General features: G+C 45.1%; 1 protein-coding gene across 7 annotated transcripts in view; it reads left to right on the top strand.

Annotated features, from left to right (window-relative positions):
- The window catches only part of ADGRF5 (adhesion G protein-coupled receptor F5), a 94316-nt gene that overhangs the window by 25270 nt on the left and 49213 nt on the right, over positions 1-19833 (top strand). For 2 of the 7 annotated variants that reach the window (XM_004739744.3, XM_013061609.2), the window contains exons 1-2: positions 2600-2982; positions 18277-18402. In XM_004739744.3, coding sequence (XP_004739801.1) covers positions 18301-18402 — 102 coding nt within the window. In that variant the 5' untranslated portion in view covers positions 2600-2982; positions 18277-18300. Of the gene's footprint in view, positions 1-2599; positions 2983-12198; positions 12287-18276; positions 18403-19833 lie in introns of those variants that run through there. The other 5 variants (XM_004739746.3, XM_004739745.3, XM_013061594.2 and 2 more) reach the window with 4 other exon arrangements.

Here is a 19833-nt window from a genome sequence, read left to right as displayed (position 1 = left end):
TCATGACCTGAGCCTAAGGCAGAGGCTTACCCACTGAGCCACCCAGGAGCCCCTAATATTGTAGATTTTTTTTTTTTTAAGATTTTACTTATTTTTTTGAGAAAGAGAATGAGAGAGAGAGCATGAGAAGGGAGAGGTCAGAAGCAGACTCCCTGCCGAGCAAGGAGCCCGTTGTAGTACTCAGTCCCAGGACTCCAGGATCATAACCTGAGCTGAAGGCAGTCGCTTAACCAACTGAGCCACCCAGATGCCCCAATATTGTATATTTTTAATGTAAAAAAGAATCTGGGGTATCTTTGTCCATTTCCTATAGAAAAATAAGTTAATATCTCCAATATCTAGCATGGGAAATTATTTTGGAGTATTTCAGAATGCGATTTAAGCCATCTGGCTCTGTGTGTATGTGTTTTAATGCTCTTCCTCGTATTTTTGGCGGGGGGGGGGGCAAGAGTAGTATTTTATATAGACTCAAAAGATTTATTCTTCATTGTGCTTCACCACGTTACTATTTTTAGCTTTTAGCTACAGACAACAGAAACCCCCACTGGAACTGGATTACATAATAAGGACTTTTACTGTGCCCTGAAAGGTAAATCCGGAGGTAGTGAGCTACCACAGTCGGCCTCACGTCCAAGCACAGGCCGCTGCCCGGCAAGGAGAAGGAGATGAGCGTGTTTTAGACCAATCATGATGCCCCCAGACCCTAGGGAGCAGGCTGCCTTCCGTGGGTTCCCCAGCCAGACTTTGGGCGGGCAGCAAGGAGGAAGTGGGGAGTCAGCGGGGTGGGCAAATACCACATCTCCCGGTGACAATATGGTGGGATTTCTCTGCCTTCAGTGCCCATGGGTCTTGGTCACACCGCTGTGAAGAAAGAAGAGGCAGACCAGACGAAGAGTGGTGGGCAGCAAAGCAGAGTTCATTGAGTAAGAGCACAAGCTCCTGGAGAGGAAGGGGGGCCCCAGAGGGCTGCCCCTGGAGTTTCTAAGTTTACAGGTTTTTATGAGCTCTTTTGCAGAACTGTCTTAAGCAATCAGAGTGTGCTGAGTCGTGCCAGTCAGGGCTTTGGCCACGTATCTGTTTAACTGTTAGGTTCCTGTCTACATGCTGATGGTCTTTTTTGCTGACAGCTGGTGGCTTAGGTCTTCACTGCCCCAGGCCCGTGATATTGACCAATGCCTTGTGGTTAACTGTCTTATTTTAGGCCATTTTGCAGAAGTCATTTCTGCAAAGGCTGCAAAGCAAAATGCTAGTGCGCTCCTGTCTGAGCGGCAAACGGGTTGTCAGTGCTGTTTGATCTTAGCTGTCCTGGCTCTGTATTTTCTTGCTGGGGACCCTGGCCCTGACTGCCTAACCGTCCAACCACGTCCTAACCAGGACATGGAATGAACTAGAGAGTGTAGTTGAGAATCAGCCCCAGAAGTTCGAATGACATTGTGAAGGGTCATCCTCTTTTTTCTCTCTCTCAAGCCTGAGTACCACTGGCAGTTGTCAACATGCCTAAGGGTGAGAGCTTTGACCGAATGGAAAGGTGGGCTAAAAGGAGAGAGAGGTGGTATGAAGCAGGACAAGAGTATGAGCTTGTAGGATTAGAGCCCAGGTCCCCAGAGAGTCCCAAAGAGTTCTTGAGCTCCTCCTCTCTGCCAGGATAACCACTGGAACCTGTAAACTCAGCAGGACGGGTATCCACTCTCCACTCTCACACAAAATAAACCAAGTCTCAGGGAAGCGTTGTAATGTGTAAAAGGCCTCATAAATAGAAACCTGTGGGGCTACAGTTTGAATCCCCGTAGTCTGACCCTGGAGTCCTTGCTCTGACGTTTCAGGGGTTTCTCTAAACACAGTCTGGGGACTGCCTGCATCAGACCCACCTGAACCCCTTACTTGCAAGGCAGATTCGTCAACTTCCCCGTGGGGCCAGGGTCCGGAGTAGGAAACTGACCGTTGCCCACACTAACATGTAAGAATGAGTGAACGATACTCTGTTCCTTCTCATCTGTGTTCTGACCTGGGGCAATCACCGTTTTTCCTTGTATCCAAGTTTCCTGACATGCAAAATGAGGATGGGTAGGTCGCCTCCAGCTAAAAATCTCTGATTACAATTCATCTTTAAACCCATCAATCTGATTGCAGTCTGCCAACTGGCCCTTTTCCATGTTTCTTCTTACCTTGAAATATTAGTGTTGTTATTAAGATGATGTTTTAAGCATCACAGTATTTGAAGCATAAATATCCATAGAGTTTTCCCAGAAATCTGAGAGAACCAGCCATCCCCTTCATGTGGCAGATTTGAAGGGCAGCTCTCTCTAAAGCCCAGGGCTAGGACTAATGACAGTTCTAGGTCTTCTCATACTCTGCTGCGTATTTTTTTTTTTTTTTTTAATTTTCTGACTTCTTGACACTGCCAGAGACAAGGACTCATCACTGTTTTCCTCCCACTCTGAAAACATAATCCAATTTAGTGAACATCTCAGAAGGTCTAAACAAGGCATCCTATACCACCCCCTTAGCCCTAACCCATTTGGGGTTTACTTTGGTTTCATTTTCCTCATTTTTTTCTTTGGTAAAAGGAAAGCAAGGACCAGGGGCATTGGCCAAACAAGTCTGGCCACTCAGTGGAGAGGTTTCCAGATAAGAAGGATCTGAAGGACTTCCCATGGGCGTAAGGGAAATCGCACACGCCATCCGGGGAAGAGGACCAGGAAATCACTTCTTGTTTTTCAAACAGCAGCGAGCCTCTCACGGATGGCGCTGTGAGGCTCGGAGGACCACAGCAGGGGAGGCGTGGGACAGCGGTGAGGCTGAGCTCGGCACGGAGCTGCCAGTCCTGCCTGAGCCCTCACAATGAATCCTGCTCGGCTTTGCCTTCAACGGGTATAGGTTTTCTTGGAGACCGTGGGGCAGATGGCCTCATAGGGGAAATCTGGATGGTTTTAGGCGTCTGATCAGAGCAGAAGACAGCCTGGGGACTGCGGTGGCGGACAGGTAACATGTCTTCTGCTGTGGTTCACCTCCCTCTGTAGCAAGACCTCAGGGGCACCTCAGTCACTTCCACACTTCTTTTAAGACGTCGCCCAGTTCTGATCCTCTTTGCCTGATTTCCTTCTGTGTGGCTGTGACATGGATGTTGCCTGCGTAAAGCATATAAAGCATATTTGGTCAAGAGTGTTTGCAGGCTGTTGGCCAAGTTGATGAGACTGTGTTTAGGAAGACTAGGTATCATGTAACCAACTGGCATCTTTTAAGGGTTTCCGCTATAATAAAGAGCTTTCTTTGTCTTCCCTTTTCTTTCTTACTTTCTTTCCTTCTTTTCTTTTCTTTTCTTTTCCTCTTTCTTTCCTTTTTTTGTTTTTATTTTTTTGTTCAATGAATTTTCCCATCCCCGAGCCAGAAAATACCATAAAGACAAGAGCATTCATGAACGCTGCCCTGAGTGTGTCCATGGCCAGGCAGCCATGTTGTGGTTGTGTGCTGACAAAGCAAGAGGCTACACCGTGAACTCTGTCAGCTCCCAGGCATTCACCGGGACAAGGGGTGATCTCCGAAGTGTTCAGCAGTCCCTTCTCACCCATGACGGAGGGGAAGAGTTTACGGTCAGTGCTAGGAAGGAAGATAAGAAAAGTGCTGGCTTTGGGAGATGGGCAGACTTGTCTTGAGCGTTCTAGAAGGAGGAGAGTCTCTCTGAAGTGTGGCTTGCTTAAACCATGTTTTCTTATGCTTTGTAGAAAGCCAGCCCATGCCACTTTACTGGCACTCAGTTTTTCCTTTCATGAAGGGCTCGGGTTTTTGGTCTTTCATGTTCGGATGGTACCAGTAGCACATGAATATATTCCTGCTGTAACAATGTCTCATGCTCTCTAGTACCCACTCTTGGTGCTCCTGGGTGGCTCAGTGGATTAAAGCCTCTGCCTTCGGCTTTACGCTTCTTCTCCCCACAAATACCCCATCAATAGTGTGTCGTGCATCTTCCCAGTTATTTCTGTCTTCTCAGCTCTCAGGACAAGCCAGGGCACAGAGTACAATAAATTCCCACTGTCAGATTCATTTACCTCTCTTTAACAGCACCGTCTCTCACTCAAAGATCAAATGACAAAGGGAGGGTGCAAACAGCACTTTCAGCACTTAGACGAGTCTGAAAGAGTTGTACTCATTTTTATCATTATTACTTTTGTGTTGATTTTGGCCTCATCAAGTAATATTAATAATAGTTCCCCATGGATTAAACTCTAGATTTTCCAACTGGAGGTTTGGTCCTCTCTTGAAGGCCATCAAAGGCAGCCTTGTTTTGGAAATGAAAGATGAAAAAGAAAGGAAAGGAAGGGAAAGGGAGGGGAAGAGAGGAGAGGAAAGAAAAGGAGAGGAAAGTGAGTTAGGTAGATGGATGAACGGATAGCTAGGTAGCTAACTAGGAGCGACTGAGATTAAGTGGTTCATCCAGGGAAGACAGGATAGGATGGGAGAGATTTCCCTTTTTATATAACTGATGATAACTTTTTTTTCAAAAAATTTTTTTAATTTACTTATTTGACAGACAGAGATCACAAGTAGGCAGAGAGGCAGGCAGAGAGAGAGAGAGAGGAGAAAGCAGGCTTCCCGCCAAACAGAGAGCCCGATGCGGGACTCGATCCCAGAACCCTGAGACCATGACCCGAGCTGAAGGCAGAGGCTTTAACCCACTGAGCCACCCAGGAGCCCCAATAACTTTTTTTTTTTAAACAGATAAGTTCACTTTCTACCTCTTCTAGCCTTCTGTACAAAAGGGACCTTTCATTTTTTTCCCCCATACAATGTTATGAGACAAGTGAAGAATTAAAAATCACTATGAACAAGTTGGTATGGGTCATGGAGAGAGAAGGTTTGGAAAGAAGTTACATATAGGCACTGTCAAATTTAAGAGTAGTTACAAAATACTTTCAGTTGTTTTTTGGTAATTTCTTGGCCTTCTCAAGGTTTCTGTAACCCAAAAAAGATGGCCTCTTGGCCCTGCTGAATTTGGACATTCTGTAGTGCTTCTTAAGCCTCCTGTTAAATTTGTCTGCCGGAACTTCTCTCCCAGGCCTGGCTAATCCAATTAACGTCTTCACTGTATGCCAGGGCACCAGCCCCGGCAGAGACCAGCTCCTTCTTTCACTCCACCACAGGGGAAGCAGATGTCCGATCTCATTTTATGGAACACAAAAATAAAAGGTTCAGAAACCAAGTGGTTTGCCCAGCATCACACAATGGATCTTTTGGGGGCACCAAGATAAGGAAAAAACCCAGGTCTCTGGCTTTCCCACCCCATTGTTGGGTAGTAATGTAAGGATAGGAAGCATGTTTAATAGAGAATTAACTGATCGGCTGGATCCTGTCAGCTCTGGAGCAACATGGATTCCCAGGTTTGCTGGAATTCTGTAGATAATTCTGTAGATAAATCTATTGCCTGGACCAGATCTTTGTGGATTCCAACACTTGCTGTCCATTAGTATCACCCCAGAAATTAACAAGAAAAGAAAAATGCCTAGGCACATCCCTGGAACAACGAAATCAGAATCTCTGGGCATTGTATATATTTTTTAATCTCTGAAGTAATTCTCTCATATAGCTAGATGTAAGAGATAAAGGGGCTAATTGGAGAAACAGAAGCCACCCTTCTTCGTGTGCCCGAGAAGCTGGGCCCAGGAGTGCCTGCGCTGTGAGCACGTGTGCAACGTGTATTAGGATTCTGGCTGCTGCTGCCTACGGCAGAAGCAGACCCATCTCACACTCACACATGAGAATTCAGAGTTTTCCAGCTCGCCGACAAGGGCGATGCCACACCCCTGACTTCACTGCAAATAGACTGGTCCTTGCGGATTTTTCAAAACCCAGATTAAATGTTCTAGGTAAACAGGATGTGCTCGTCTAGTGCCAAATGATTATGGGGCCATCCACTTTATTCCATGTGACTTTAACACGAGTGTCCCAATCTCCAGAAAGAGAAGAAAGACTGAAATACTAATTATCCTTTGTGTAGATCAGTCCAGAAACTGGCGGATCAGCCACTTTCTGGACTGATCTACACATGGATAGACAATAAATCAGGGTTGTTTTTAAACCATAAAACGTGCCCCTAGAACCTTCTCTCCTCCCCACCAACATCTCTCAATATAGTTCAAGCTAGTGTGGGTCCTTGCTGTCATGTTTGTGTCCCGTGTAGAGAGCGCTGGGAAGGGCTCTCCCAGCTTAGGTCCATGTCCCCGGGGCCTGTGAGTTTTGGCACATAGTAGATGCCTCAGGAAGGCTTGTCAACCAAAATACCTGCGTGGACTGTAGGTACACTTTGAATTCACAAGTTATTTACCCCCTTGGCGTTTCAACTCACATTGCATGATTCTGGTCCTGAAGGTTCGATAACTGACATCTTGCCAATTTCCTAAAAGTCATCGCCTAAGTGAAAACTTAAGAGGCAGAGTTTGGAGGAAACATTTGTGCTGGATAGACTGGCTAAGTGCTAGGGAATTACGAGGCAGAGAATCCTTTCCTTTAGTTAACGTACACGTTTTTGTTTTGTTTTGTTTTTTGGTTGTTGTTTGTTTGTTTTTTAAGATTTTATTTATTTAAGAGAGAGAGAGAGAGAGAGCATGAACTAGGGGGAAAGGCCGAGGTTCAGACTCGCCTGGTAAGCAGAGAGCCCGATGTAGGGCTCCATCCCAGGACCCTGGGATCATGATCCGAGCCAAAGGCAGATGCTTAACCTACTGAGCCACCCAGGTGCCCCAGTTAGCTCACACTCATAGCAGGAGGCAACACACAGGCATTGGGAATTTTAATAATAACTGGTAATATTTGCTGAGCATTTACTATGTGCCATGCTGCTCAGTGCTTTACAAAGACTGTTAACTCAGTTAGTTAGTTGTTCAATAACCTATACAGCAGGGGCTATTATAGTAGCAATCTTATTGATGAAGGGACACACGGTTGTAAGTTGCCCGAGACACGCAAAAGCAGCAACTAGTGTGGTCGAGACTGCAGCTCAGACAGTCTGACCTGAGTCATGCCTAATGACGATGTTATGCTATGACACTCACAAGAGCACTGCAGAAGGACATGCACAGCAGAGACTTGCAGGGCGGTTGGGAGAAAGTCGCGTCTCTGGAGGAGACGAGCAGAGCGGCAGTGTGCTCTAAAGATCAAGAGTTCAGACTTTGGCAACAGAATTACCTATTTTACTGTGTGACCTGGGGTGTGTTATTTAATTTACTCATGCCTCAGTTCCTTCACCTGTAAAGTGGGGACCACGGTAGTTTTACCAATATAGAATTTGAGGATTAAATGAGCCAAGTGCTCGCAGAGTGCTTAGTCTAATGCCTGGCATGTAGCAAGAACTTGATAAATGACAGCAACTGTCGCTGTTACTAAGGAAATAGCATGATCTGGAAGGAGTAAAGCTCAGAAAGGAGGAATGGGACATTTCAGTGGCCAAGGATGGTTTGAGAAGCAATCTATTCGACCAACATTTATGGTTAACATTTATGACGCCTTTTGCAAGAAAAGGCACAATGAAAGCTTGTGAGTGGTCTATCTACTCTGTATCCAAGTGTGGTGGAAGAAAAATGTGGCAGAGCTGGGTTCACATTGGGGTTATGGTGATCATGCTCGCCAGGTAAAGGAGCTCAAATATTCCTCGGTCACTTGAGAAAGTTTGAAGAATTTGAATGCGGTAGACAGCAATCTATGGAAAATAGCGTTCCATGCAAATGCATCTGCTGATGGTGTGTTGGGTTATTGAGCAGGTGGAGGCAGAAGTGAGGAAGCCCATCCAGATGGCTGCAATCAGCCAGGTGTGGGATGATCACGTCCAAACCAGGGTGGTGACCAGGGTGTAGCAGGCAGCAGCAGAGGCCAGGACAGGACTCAGAGGCTGGTTGAGTCGCTGCTTCCTCTCCTGCTCACTACCTGTGGCGTGGTGCATCCGGGAACCTGGAGAGTGAGTGAGTCCAGCCATTGACAGATCTGGGAAGAGATAGGTTAGGAGGTAGCAGTGGGAGAGAAAAATGACATTCAGTCTCGGGTGAGCTGAATTTTGACCGAGGTGTGTGATATGTAGCAAAGAGATCAGGGTGGAAATAAAGCTTTGGGAATTCTCATGTAACTTGATAACTAAGACTACAGAAATGGGCAAGCTCCCTAAGAGAGAGGGTGTCAAGGGAGGTGAACCAAGGACCTAGGACAGGTTTTGATGGACTAATGGTGGAGCAGTTGCAGATGGTGAGGAGGAGGGAAGGGAGGACAGAGGAGAGAAGGGAGCAAAAGCTGGAGTGATAAGAGACTGGGGTGGGGTGGGGGGAGGTGCTGCAAAGGAAGAGGCGCTAAGTGACTTCAGAAACCAAGAACCCAAGGAGGACAGGGACTCGTGAAGAATGGCATTGATGATTAGAGAAATCTTGGAATGTTCATGATTTCTCAGGGTACTGTATTTTTGGGGAAAAAATAATAGTTTTTTCATCTTGAATCATATGCATACTTTATTCTTGAAGTCTGACAGAATCCCTAGAGGGGGAAATGAAAATTTCAGAGAAATGAAATCATTGGCCAAGGACAGCAATGCCTTGTTTCAGGAGACAGAGGGAGTAAGGGCTCCTGAAAGCAGGAGACACAGAGAGCTAAGGTGGTCCTGCCAATTCTTAAGATGTTGGAATATTTTAAGTTATGTTGTAAATGGCTGCCTTGAGCCCCTGGAATGCCCAGTGTGGTTCCTGCTCACATCCACCTCAGCCACCCAGCCCTCAGACCCTCCCACAGACCTCCCCACTCTCCAGAATGATGGCCTCCAAGCCTCTGCTCCTGCAGAGTGACCAGAGACTGCTCCAGTTGGTCCATTATTATTATGAGTATTACTCCAGTATTCTTTTGCATCAACTTGCTGAAGAGTAGAACCACAGAACTGGAAGGTTTGCACCCATACCCAAGCCCTCTGATGCTCTATCCAGCGCAACAGTCAACCACAGGGCTACCCTCCCTCGCCCCTGGAATGCACCCCTGGCATTGTTTTCCCGGGGCTTAGGGAAACCCCTCCACATGGCAAATGAGAGTAGCAAGATAGATGAGATAAGAGCCGAGTTAGGAACTTCGTGTTTTCATCAAGATGGCAATCTCTTGCTTAAAGGTTAAAACCCTCCAGGGATTTACAACAAGGGAAGAAGTATAAAAGGTTATCAACGCGGCACACATGTGCAGTGTGTTTTGGAAAACTTGACCCCATTGTGTACAAACAAATGTTCCTCTGTAATCTGAGAGTCCTGAGCCACCCAACACAATGCTGCTGCAGGACCTTAGTTCAAGGCAAGGGAAAATTAAATAGAAAAAAAGGTTTCAAGGCAGTCCTTTAATTGGCATTGTGATTCGTGTTCGTGTTAAATAAATATTTAGCTTCTCGTTCTGCATGTGCCAGGGATGAATCATCTAATTAAATAATGTCAGCAAAGATAGGTCTTATCGCCTCTGCAGTTGAAAATACAGATCTGCGAGGGCAGCTCTTAAAGTTATACTTGAGGATTTTTAATCTGTATTTCTGCAGTTCGGGACAGAGGTTACTGATGGTACCCTGTGCCTCATGGGATAAACCAAGAGCAATAATCCCAGAAAAACTCGCGACTCCTCTGAAATTTGGTATTACCATTTTGCACGTACCGTCAAAAGGAATCTGCTTTGAATTATCCTCCAGTTGTAGAATGATGTATGTTTATATGTAATTTCAGTCTCTCGCCTACTATTTGATCAGAAGTACATGTTTAAAACAATAGCTATATAACCATGTAGTCTGTACCCCAGAACGGGCAAAGCAGGGAAGAGGGAAACACACCAGGGGCTTCTTTCCAAGGGGATAGTAGCTTGTCTCGTTAGCCAGTCACAGGCCATGTGTTAGTAGGAGGCATGACTCCCCTTGGTAGAGTCCTCGCGTGCAATGCAATCAGCTCCTTTCTTAAAAAGAAAGTCACAACTATAACGGGAGAGCCAAGCTGGTTACATATGGGAAAAATCTCCACTCTCTCTTCCACCTTGCAACCAAATTTCTTAAGGTCTACACACTCACTGACTCTATGCCTTCATCTCCCACTCACTGTACAACTGCCCTCATTGTGGTTTCCTCCCCACTCACTCCAAGGAGAGGCCCCTTGCTGAGAAGACATCGTGTGTCCAAATCCAATAGGCAATCATATCCCCTTTGGATGCTCCTTTCAGCACCAATGGATGTAATTGACCACACTCTGCTACTTAAAACCTGACTCTCCCTGGTTCCAGACCCTCTTCTAGTCCTGGTTCCTTCCTGCCTCCTGGTCTCTCATTCCCAAACATCTTGGCTCAATCACTTTCTTTGACAAGACCTATGTTTGTTGGAATTCTGTGGGCCTCAGTTCTAGGCTGTCATTTCTACTTTCTCTATGGTCTTCCTAATCAATCTTACTACTCTTGTGGCCGCAATTATCCTGCCTTCCCTGGGTTCTGCTCACCTCAGAAGCCCTCCCATAACCATCCTCTCCTTCCTTTTGGTTTTCCAGACACTCTGGCCCATTCACAGCTCCTTGAATGTGCCATGCATTTTTCTACCTCAGGCCCTTTGCACAAGATCTTCCTTCTGCCTGGAACCCTCTTCCTCCTCTCCCTCTGACCTCTCTTTTGTTTTCAGCTAATTCCAACTCACAATTCAGATTTCAACCCCCTTAAATACTTTCTCCAGGATGCTGACCACAGATCCCCAGAACTAGGTCAAGACCCTGTGTTAACAAGCTTTATTAGACATTTGAGCACGGTGGTTAAAAGGGGCTCTGCAGTAACATTTCTCTGGTTCACGTTCTGGCTCTGCCACTTACTAGCTGTGTGATTTGGGGCAAAATACTTAACCATTCTGTTGCACAGTTCATTTCATATCATACTGTTCATTAGCTACCATACTACGCCCCTTGCACTGGAATTGCTGTGAGAATAAAAAGATTTAATATAGTCAATGCTTAGCTTGGTGCCTGGCACATAATAGGTTCTCAGCAATGGACTAGTGTTCTGATTGCTCTCCTTGGTCACACTTTCACGATCATAGTGAAACAATGAATTGTGTCACTGCTTCCACAATGATGCTTATCTCTTCCATTAGACTCTTAGCTCCACAGAGACAAGGAACAGTCCCTTGTTTTCTATTGCTTCCTCTGCACCTAGCAGAGGGCCTGCACTTAACAGGGCTTAATCAATGTTTGTGCAGTGAATGAATACAGAAAAGGATACACGAGTAAGGGAATAAATAGAATTGCTCCATGATATACTTAGAACAATAAATAGAATACAAGGAGGAAGGTTAGGGCCTAGATTAAGAGCAGGTGTTAGGAGGAAGTAGAGACTATTTATAGCTGAAGAGTTCAAGGAACCTTCAGCCAGGAGGATAGAAGTTGAATATGCAGTGATTTTCCTGAGTTTTAGAGGCAGAGAAAGTTGGAAATTACCAAACCAAGTAAATGGCAGGATTATTTTGGTTTTGCCAAACACTGAAAAGTAGTTTGACAATAAGACCTGCCCCTCCCCACTGCCAGGATTAATTCTCAAAGATCCATTTTTGCATTTCCACTTATGTAAGGACACTGGAAATCCCTTACACTCTTTTCAATTATGAAAAATCAGCCCCCTTCAGTGGTGAAAATCTGATCGATGCTTATTAACTATGCCTGCTCTGGAATATAAAATCCAGGTCCTGGAAGGTCTTGAGCATCAATGAAAGCAATTGCTTCTGGGGAGCTGAACAGGGAACATGCGAGAAGAGCACTTTTGGGAGATTAATCCTGTATCCATGTAGACGATGGAGGGAAAGAACGGAAGCCGTTGCAGTGGTGCAGGTGAGGGGCAGTGAAGACCTGAACTGTATCGTAAGTCAGCGGTGGGTGGGATAAATCCAAGAGAGAGTTATGTTTAGGCTCAGATGTCTAAGTGAGGTTACCTTGCTTTTGCAATAAACATGAGAGATTTTACACTCTTTGAAAAGTAATGGGACCTCAGAGGCCAACTCCCATTCCACGGTACAGTCAACTCTCTTGTCTTTGCTGATAACACAGTTGAGACCCTGAAAGATGAAGGGACCTGCCCCAGATCACACAACTGGTTAGTGGCAGAGCGAGGCTAGAACTTGTAGTTCCAGTTGCCTGATCCATTGTCCATTCAGAGAAAGTTTTCCATTTATTCCTCTTGATATCCCACCAGGAAGGCCTTGCAACCCAAAGGGTGACCTGTGAGATGGACTGCTTAGCTTATAATTTTGTCACTACTGTGTGTCAACTGTGTGGCCTTGGTGAGTTACTCTTCCTTCTAACTTTTCATTTCTACCCCTGAAAAGTGGAGAGGATTGAGTGGTACCACAGAATCATTGAGAGGGTTACGTGACGTGATCCTTGGAGGGAGCTCAGCATCCCTGGATAGAGCAAGCACCTCATAAATTACAAGGATTGACTTACGTACTTCTCAGCATCATCTTTGATGACAATTACTGTCCATAATTGTATTAGAAATGGCTTGTCCGACTCTAGGACACTATTATTGTCTAGAATTTTAAGAATGCTCAGCTGACCTCCTGAGTCCTGACTTTGAGGCTGAGAGCCTTTGCAAGGCCTTAGCTTCCTCGTCTGAAAAACTAAGGGGTGTGGGAGGCTGGGGGCAGTGCTGAAAAGAGAGATGAACTCTAATTTGTCTCCCATTTTGGACAGCGTGTGTTTATGCTCTGTTCAGATAAACCAATAGTTCAGTTTTCAGTTTTCATAAAAACATACTCCGTATAAGCGCTCAATAAATGTTGAGCAGCAGACCAGAGGTCACACTCACCCTTTCTAAATAAAAAAATAGGGGTGTATCATGTTTATTGAATTCTAATTAGATTTCCAGAGCTGCCGTAACAAAGTCCCACAGACTAGACGGTATGAACAACAGAAATTTATTTCCTCACAGACCTGGAGCTTAAATTCAGAGACGAACAGGTCAGCAGGGGTGACCTCCTCAGAGGCCTCCCTCCTGGGCTGGTAGATCGTCCTCACCCTCAGAGATCTTCCCACGCACCTTCCTCTGTATCTGCGTGCTAGTCTCCTCTACTTACAAGGTCAATGGTCATATGAGATGAGGGCCCACTGTAATGATCCCATTTTAACTTGATTACCTTTTTTAAGACCCTATCTTCAAATCAGGTCACATTCTGAGGTACTGGGGGTTAGACTTCAGCATACCAATTTTGGAGGGACACAGCTCAGCCCACAACAAATTACAATGAGGACCAGGCCCTTTTGTCCTTCACGGATATGATCCCCAATGTCCACATCGATGCTGCAGTGTGAATGCTTAGATCCTTGTCATTCCTCCCAGAAGACAGGGGCTTTGTGGGGCCAAGTGTCTCACCCCTCATTGAGGCTGGAGCTCGAATCAGAACACCAGCCTGTTTCGCTTTGAAGTTGGTCCTCTTTCCACTCCAGTCTCCTACGGGAAGGAGGGAATCACCCAAGCCCTGATGCCACCAAATTCTCTTTCCAGATCACAGCAGAAATAACTCTGCCTTCTTTGGGGCCAGTCATTGTTTGGGAGAACAATGCCCTCCTGGGGACCATGGCTGGGCCTACGTCACCATGGTTGGGCAGGCCGCTCAAGGGAACTCCCAGGAGGCGCACAGGGGACTGCTAAACCTCACCCTTTGGGCTTTTTTTGTTCCTCTGCTGATGCTGTTGTCTTACGCTTGAGGTTCTCTTTCCTTTCTTCATTACACATGAAAGCATCACCCATCCTTCAGAGTCTGGCCATGGACCCTAGACATTCCCAAACTCACCCCACTTTCCCCCAGTCCTCAGCTCTAGCCATGCTTATCACTTGCATACTGTGGCTCACTGGGGAGACAACTTGGGAACGGATCTGGCTCTGTTCCTTACTAGCTGCGTGTCCTAGGCGAATTCCACTGGGCCCTCGTTTTCTCATCTATGAATTAGGATAAAAATACCTATATCACGGGATCATTGTGAGAGGCAGGCGAAGCAAGTTAACCCATTGACTGCACTGATCACTGTGCCTGGTATACAGCGCATACTCAGTACATAGTGGTTTTTATGTTGTTGTTTTTCAGGCTATGTTTGGCTCCTTCCCGATGAGACTGAGAGCTTCTTGGGGGCAAGGACCATGACTCCTTTCAGTTTGTGATGCAGAGCACAATTGGGGGCTGGAGAAAACACTCTGTATTTGTCAGTGCCTAAGTGTGCAACATATTTGATACTAAATGAGACATAAAATACAATCTCACTATTGGATTGTATTAGAAACTATTGAGTAAGGAGCACCTGGGGGGCTCAGTCTCTTAAAGCGTTTTGATTTTGGTTCAGGCCATGGATCAGGTCATGATCTCAGGGTCCTGAGACTGAGCCCCACGTGGGGCTTTGTGCAGAGTGTGGAGCCTCTGCAGGGGAATGCATTCTAGACTGCTGCATTAGATTGCTGAGGATACAGATCTGCAGACCTCAGACCTCTCTGTGCACCAGAAACAGCTTGGCTGGATACAGAATTTTGGCTCCCATCCCCCAGATGTTTTAGCTCAATGGGTCCAGGGTGATTTTAAAATAACAACCAAGCAAATGGAAAAAGAAAAACACGAAACTCCCCAGGTGATGGTTCTGGAGTACAGCCAGGGCCAAGAACCACTGGAGGAGATGAGGCACAAATACCCCAGGGAACTTTTTCACCCAGGCAATGCTAAGGGAAGAAATGCATGCCAGGCTGAAGTGGGGAGCAGAGCCCTGGGCTGGAGGCAGGAGGAGGCACCTGCTCAGAGATTGAGCCAATGTGGATTCACATTCTTGCCTCTCCTTCCTGCTACCCAGGAGGAGCCAGGAGACTATCCAGGCTAAAGTTCCCAGGCGAGAGGGGCTAAGGATATCAGAGGGCATGAAAAGGCAGAGCTGTGTAGAGCTTAGGAAATAAGTCATTTCCAGAATGAGTCCCACTATTGCCCTACTTACATGGAGCTGGAAGTCACAACTTGATGATGACATTGGGGCACCAGACCTCCAGACGTGGCCATTGTGTGAACATGCTTCTAACCTTGCAAAGGCACGTGAGCTCATTTGCTCCTCTTCACCACTCAGCACCCCCACCCCTGTTTCCTTGCCAATAAAGTCTGGGAAGGTCAGTGCTGATGAAGGGTTTCCAGGAGAGCAGTTGATTTGGAGCACTGGTGGGTGGTACCTAAGATCTGGGAGAACCGTTCCCTGGGCTGTTTCAGGTCATTTTCACAATGGCGGTTCCTGATGTGTAATCACTCCGCAAGAGAATGTCTTCAAGGAAGACGAACCCCCACCCTACAAATGTGGTGCTGCTGGGAATCCTGAGGACTTATTCCTGGCATATGACGTCAGGACACTTGATTTCCCTCTCCTTGTCTTCTAACTTCGCAGACAGAAAAATAGGGCCAGAGAAGATGGGAAGTTGCTCATCACCCCGGAGTTTGTACTGAGCATGAGATCATAGTTCCCAGCTTTTTCTAATAAGCATAAGAAGCATATGCTTCTAAGAAGCATAAGCTGGCTCATTCATGTTGGTAAGTTTTAGTAGAGACTATCCAGGATTTACAATTTAAAAAGAGAAGGAAATTGAGAACAACGTCAGATCATTTTCTTACTTCTTTGCCTGTTTGTCTCTGCGTTTCTCGTTTCTTGGAGGTTGTCTGCCATTTAATCCAGGAATATAGCATGAATAGGAACTTCGAGAGGATTTACAATTAAAGGGACCCTACTGAAGATATATTGTCTTCAATATATCTATTCTACTAGATATATTAGGATCTACTCCCTGCTTTTAATTGGGTGAACTGGGATCTTTTTTTTTTTTTTTCACCATTAGCCAAGTTAAACTGTCCATTGGCTCCTCATGGTTGAGGACAGCTGTGAGCTGAGGGTTAATGAAAGATTGTTGATATAGGTAAGGGAAGTTTGTCTTCAGATATCTCCCAAAACCTAGGAACCCTAAAAGCTGAGCTGATCTTCAGCTGATATCACTGTTCTGATTGGGCAGGCCAGTGGTATGACCAAACAAACTGTTTGTCAAGTATTTTTAATATTATCTTTCCATCAACATGGTGACATCCTTCTACAAGTAGAGAACTCCCCCCTCACCATTACTGTGGAAGCAAACCCTATTCTTCTCCTGCATCCAGAGAACATTCCCTTCCCCATAGTGGGATCTCTATTGACTTGTGCTACATTTCTATTGACTTGTGAATTTGTTGTCACTAAATAGGTCAACAGAGAGACGAGTGTTAATTTCATCAAAAACTGTCCCTAGGGAAGCTGCGGGAACATGGGGACAGTGGGCAGTATTGGCCAGTAGCCTATACAAAAGGACTAGATGTGGCCATCTGGGGACGGTATAATTCCTGCTAATTCTGACCCCAAGGCCACCACTGGGAAACGGTGGAGAGGATATACAGTTCATCTAACACCTGGGTCCCTCCCTGACTATCAGAGGTCAAGGGAGGCTCCTTAACCCTTCAGTTACTGTTTCTCATTCCCTCAATTAACTGCCTCTGTCTGGAAGCAGCTAGTTTAGCGCACTAAGGTGGGGCCTGAAAAGGTTCAATTGCCTCCTAAGTATCCAGTTCATCCCAGGAACAGTTGTTATCACCAGGCTGGGTCCGCTCAATACCCACAAAAGCCTGTTCCCTTCTAACAAAGACCCAGATGCATCTGGTTGAGATTCATCTATTCTCGTAACCTAAATTGCAAAGCATTTTCCAAAAGCGATTGAGTTGCAGAATTTTAAAAATGTATTTTGATTGCCAGATCTGCAGACTGGGTCAGTTTTCCAGGGCCTTATGCTTCCCTCTTTTCCACTGGGGAAGAGGAAAAGGAGGCAGCCAGCAGCCGGTGATTGAAACGCAATTCTCCCTGGCCTGTAAGTCTCGGCTCCCATCTGTGCGTTATCCTGGCCACGGCCCCCGGCACTTGCTGCAATGCCTGGGCTAAGGCCTGCCCTTCCTGATGGCTGCCCTCTGGACTCTACCAATGACCAGCGTGAAACCACTGCAGCTTTGCACCCCTGTGGCCCTTCACGGTCTTTAATCATTTGAGCCTCAGGAAAGTCTGTGAGAAAATAGGAGGTAGAACTGTCCCCATTTTGTAGATGAGGAATATTGGGCTCGGTGAAGATAAGTGACTTACCCAAGGATATGTAGTTCATGGTGGTCTTAGATCTTAATCTGTATCTTCTGTCTCTTGATTTCCTGCTCTTTTCACAAAAGAACATGGCTGTTAAAAAAAAAAAAAAAAAAAAAAAAACTCAACAAGGAAAGAAATCTATACGAAGTAGATTGTCTGAGTCCCCAGACCCGCGAGGGTTGGAATGATGCAAACTGATACTCGACTTTTTTTTTTTTTTTTTAAGATTTTATTTATTTATTTGACAGAGAGAGACACAGCAAAGAGAGGGAACACAAGCAGGGGGTGTGGGAGAGGGACCCTGGGATCGTGACCTGAGCTAAAGGCAGATGCTTAACAACTGAGCCACCCAGGAGCCCCCGATACTCAACTTTTTAAATGCAGTAATGATCAATCTAGTCACCAAAAAATGTCATCTTAATCACCAGCATTATACAGAAGTAGCTATCAAAAATCAGTGTATAAGATGGGACCCGTGATATGAATATTCTATGTTGTGTACCATATTATTATAAAGGACTATAAAACACAACTTATATTTTTATGATGGAGTCTAGGATTTTTCATACTAATGAGTCGTAGTCCATTAATATGCATCATGAGGTCAATTTTGATGGGTTCCTATCAGAATTTGAAGGAAAAATAGGGTAAGATAAGATAGGCTCGAATTGAAAATATCAGAGTGTGAGGCATGTAGCAAAGGTAAGTATTGTACTCTGAGTTCTTTTGTCCAGTTACTGTGTGTAGTGGATCACGACGTTTGAAGTATTTCTTGCTCAGTAGTCTTTCTCTTCTTCCTGCTCTGCCCCTTCCCATCTTTCTCCTTTCTCTTTTATTCCCTCTCTCCTTCTCTATGCACATAGGAAAAGTACCCAAACACTGATACCTTTGTCCTCGGTACACAGCCATCCACAATCCCCATCCTTCCCGACCCGACCATTTCCTCAGCCCCGGGTCTGGAGCAGAGGATGTTTTCTCCAGTTGATACCGTCATGTTCCTTCCAGTCTCCTCTTTTCGTCTTGTGACCTTCGAAACGGGGTTTGCTTGTTCTCCCTCTGTTTGATAAACAAATTCTTCTATCTCTAAACTCTCATATTTACATTTCAGGCAAAGCAACTCAATCCTAAAGAAATGAAATCCCCAAGGAGAACCACATTGTGCTTCATGATTGTTGTGATTTATTTTTCCCAAGCTACGCTGAACTTGAATTTAGAGTCTATTGTTCATCCCTTGGTGAGTACACCCATGTCTGCTCTATTTTTCCTTGTCACATTTTTCTGATTTCCTGGGAATGTCACAGATGGAAATTGCTTTAAAAAAAAAAAACAAAACTTTTTTTAGGGCTTTTGAGGAAATGTTGCAAATGTGGGGGAGGGAGTGAACATAAATGGATGTCAGTGTGTCTACTGGGCGACCACTTAGCACACTCTGATATCAGTGGTGCTCAAGGGAACGTCCCCCATCCTCCCTCCTCAACTAAATGCCGCCTTTAAGCCTGAAAGTCCATTCTGAAACTGATGACAATGACTCTAAGACATTAGAGTCATTTAAACTTGAGCATCACACTAGAACACATTTCAGAAGGGGTTTGTGTGTGTGTGTGTGTGTGTGTGTGAGAGAGAGAGAGAGTGTGTGTGTGTGTCACAATCACAAAATGATAAAGATGATGGGGCCATGGATGTCATTTAACTTTTTGCTGAGAGATTATCCAGGTGGTTTTGTTTGGGCTATGGGAAGTCCATGGGAGATTAGCTTAATGAAAGAGGGTGATAAATACACCTTTACTCCTTATAGGAATTATTACTTACTCCTTTCTGAGGCCATCTCAGGTCCCAGAGACAGGTCATGTTATGAAATTTTGAGAAACCGGTGGAATTCTGTGTCTCCGCTTTTTCACCTGTAGAGTGATGATAATAGTACTGATTTCCTGCTTGCTAGAGAATTAGATCTGTTAATATTTGTGAGACGCCTTAGAACAGGGCCTGGCACATAAGTTTTTTGCTTTTTTTATTTATTTGTCCCACGTAATGGCATCTTTTGCCACTGGTTGTTAGATAAGATATCTCAGTCTGTCACTATTGTTAGAGCCTCACTGGTACTTTTTGGCATTATAGAATGTCACTATTTGCTTTGCTTTATACTTTTTAATTTTAATTCTTTGTCATATATTCCAATGACCAAGTCTGGTTTTTTTTATTTTTGTTTTTTGGGTTTTTTTTTTTTTTTTTTGGTAAGGTATTTCTCTCTCTCTCTATTTATTTAGAAAGAGCATAAGCAGAGGAGGAATAGAGGGAGAGGGAGAGAGAGCCTCAAGCAGACTCTGCCCTCAGTCCCTACTCAGAGCTCAATATCATGACCCTGACCGACATCATGACCTGAGCCAAAACCAAGAGTCCGACGCTCAATGGACTGAGCCACTCACACACCCCCAATCCTGTTTTTATATTTATGTTTGCCTGATCTTTGTTCTTTGTTTAGCCTTTACCATAGCACTTTGTGTTAATGGTTCTCTTATAACCACATGTGCTTGAAGTTTTTTTTCTTCTAAACCCAACCCGAGTAAATCTGACTTTGATTAGGGGAACACGAATTTATTCACATTTCATGCCATGCCATATATAAGATGCTTGATCTTACTTTCAAGATTTTCTTTTTTAACTTTCT

Source organism: Mustela putorius, unplaced genomic scaffold (assembly GCF_011764305.1).
Source record: "Mustela putorius furo isolate JIRA1106 unplaced genomic scaffold, ASM1176430v1.1 tig00003983_pilon_pilon_pilon, whole genome shotgun sequence".
Lineage (NCBI taxonomy): Eukaryota > Metazoa > Chordata > Mammalia > Carnivora > Mustelidae > Mustela > Mustela putorius.
This window is presented reverse-complemented; position numbering and strand designations above follow the sequence as displayed.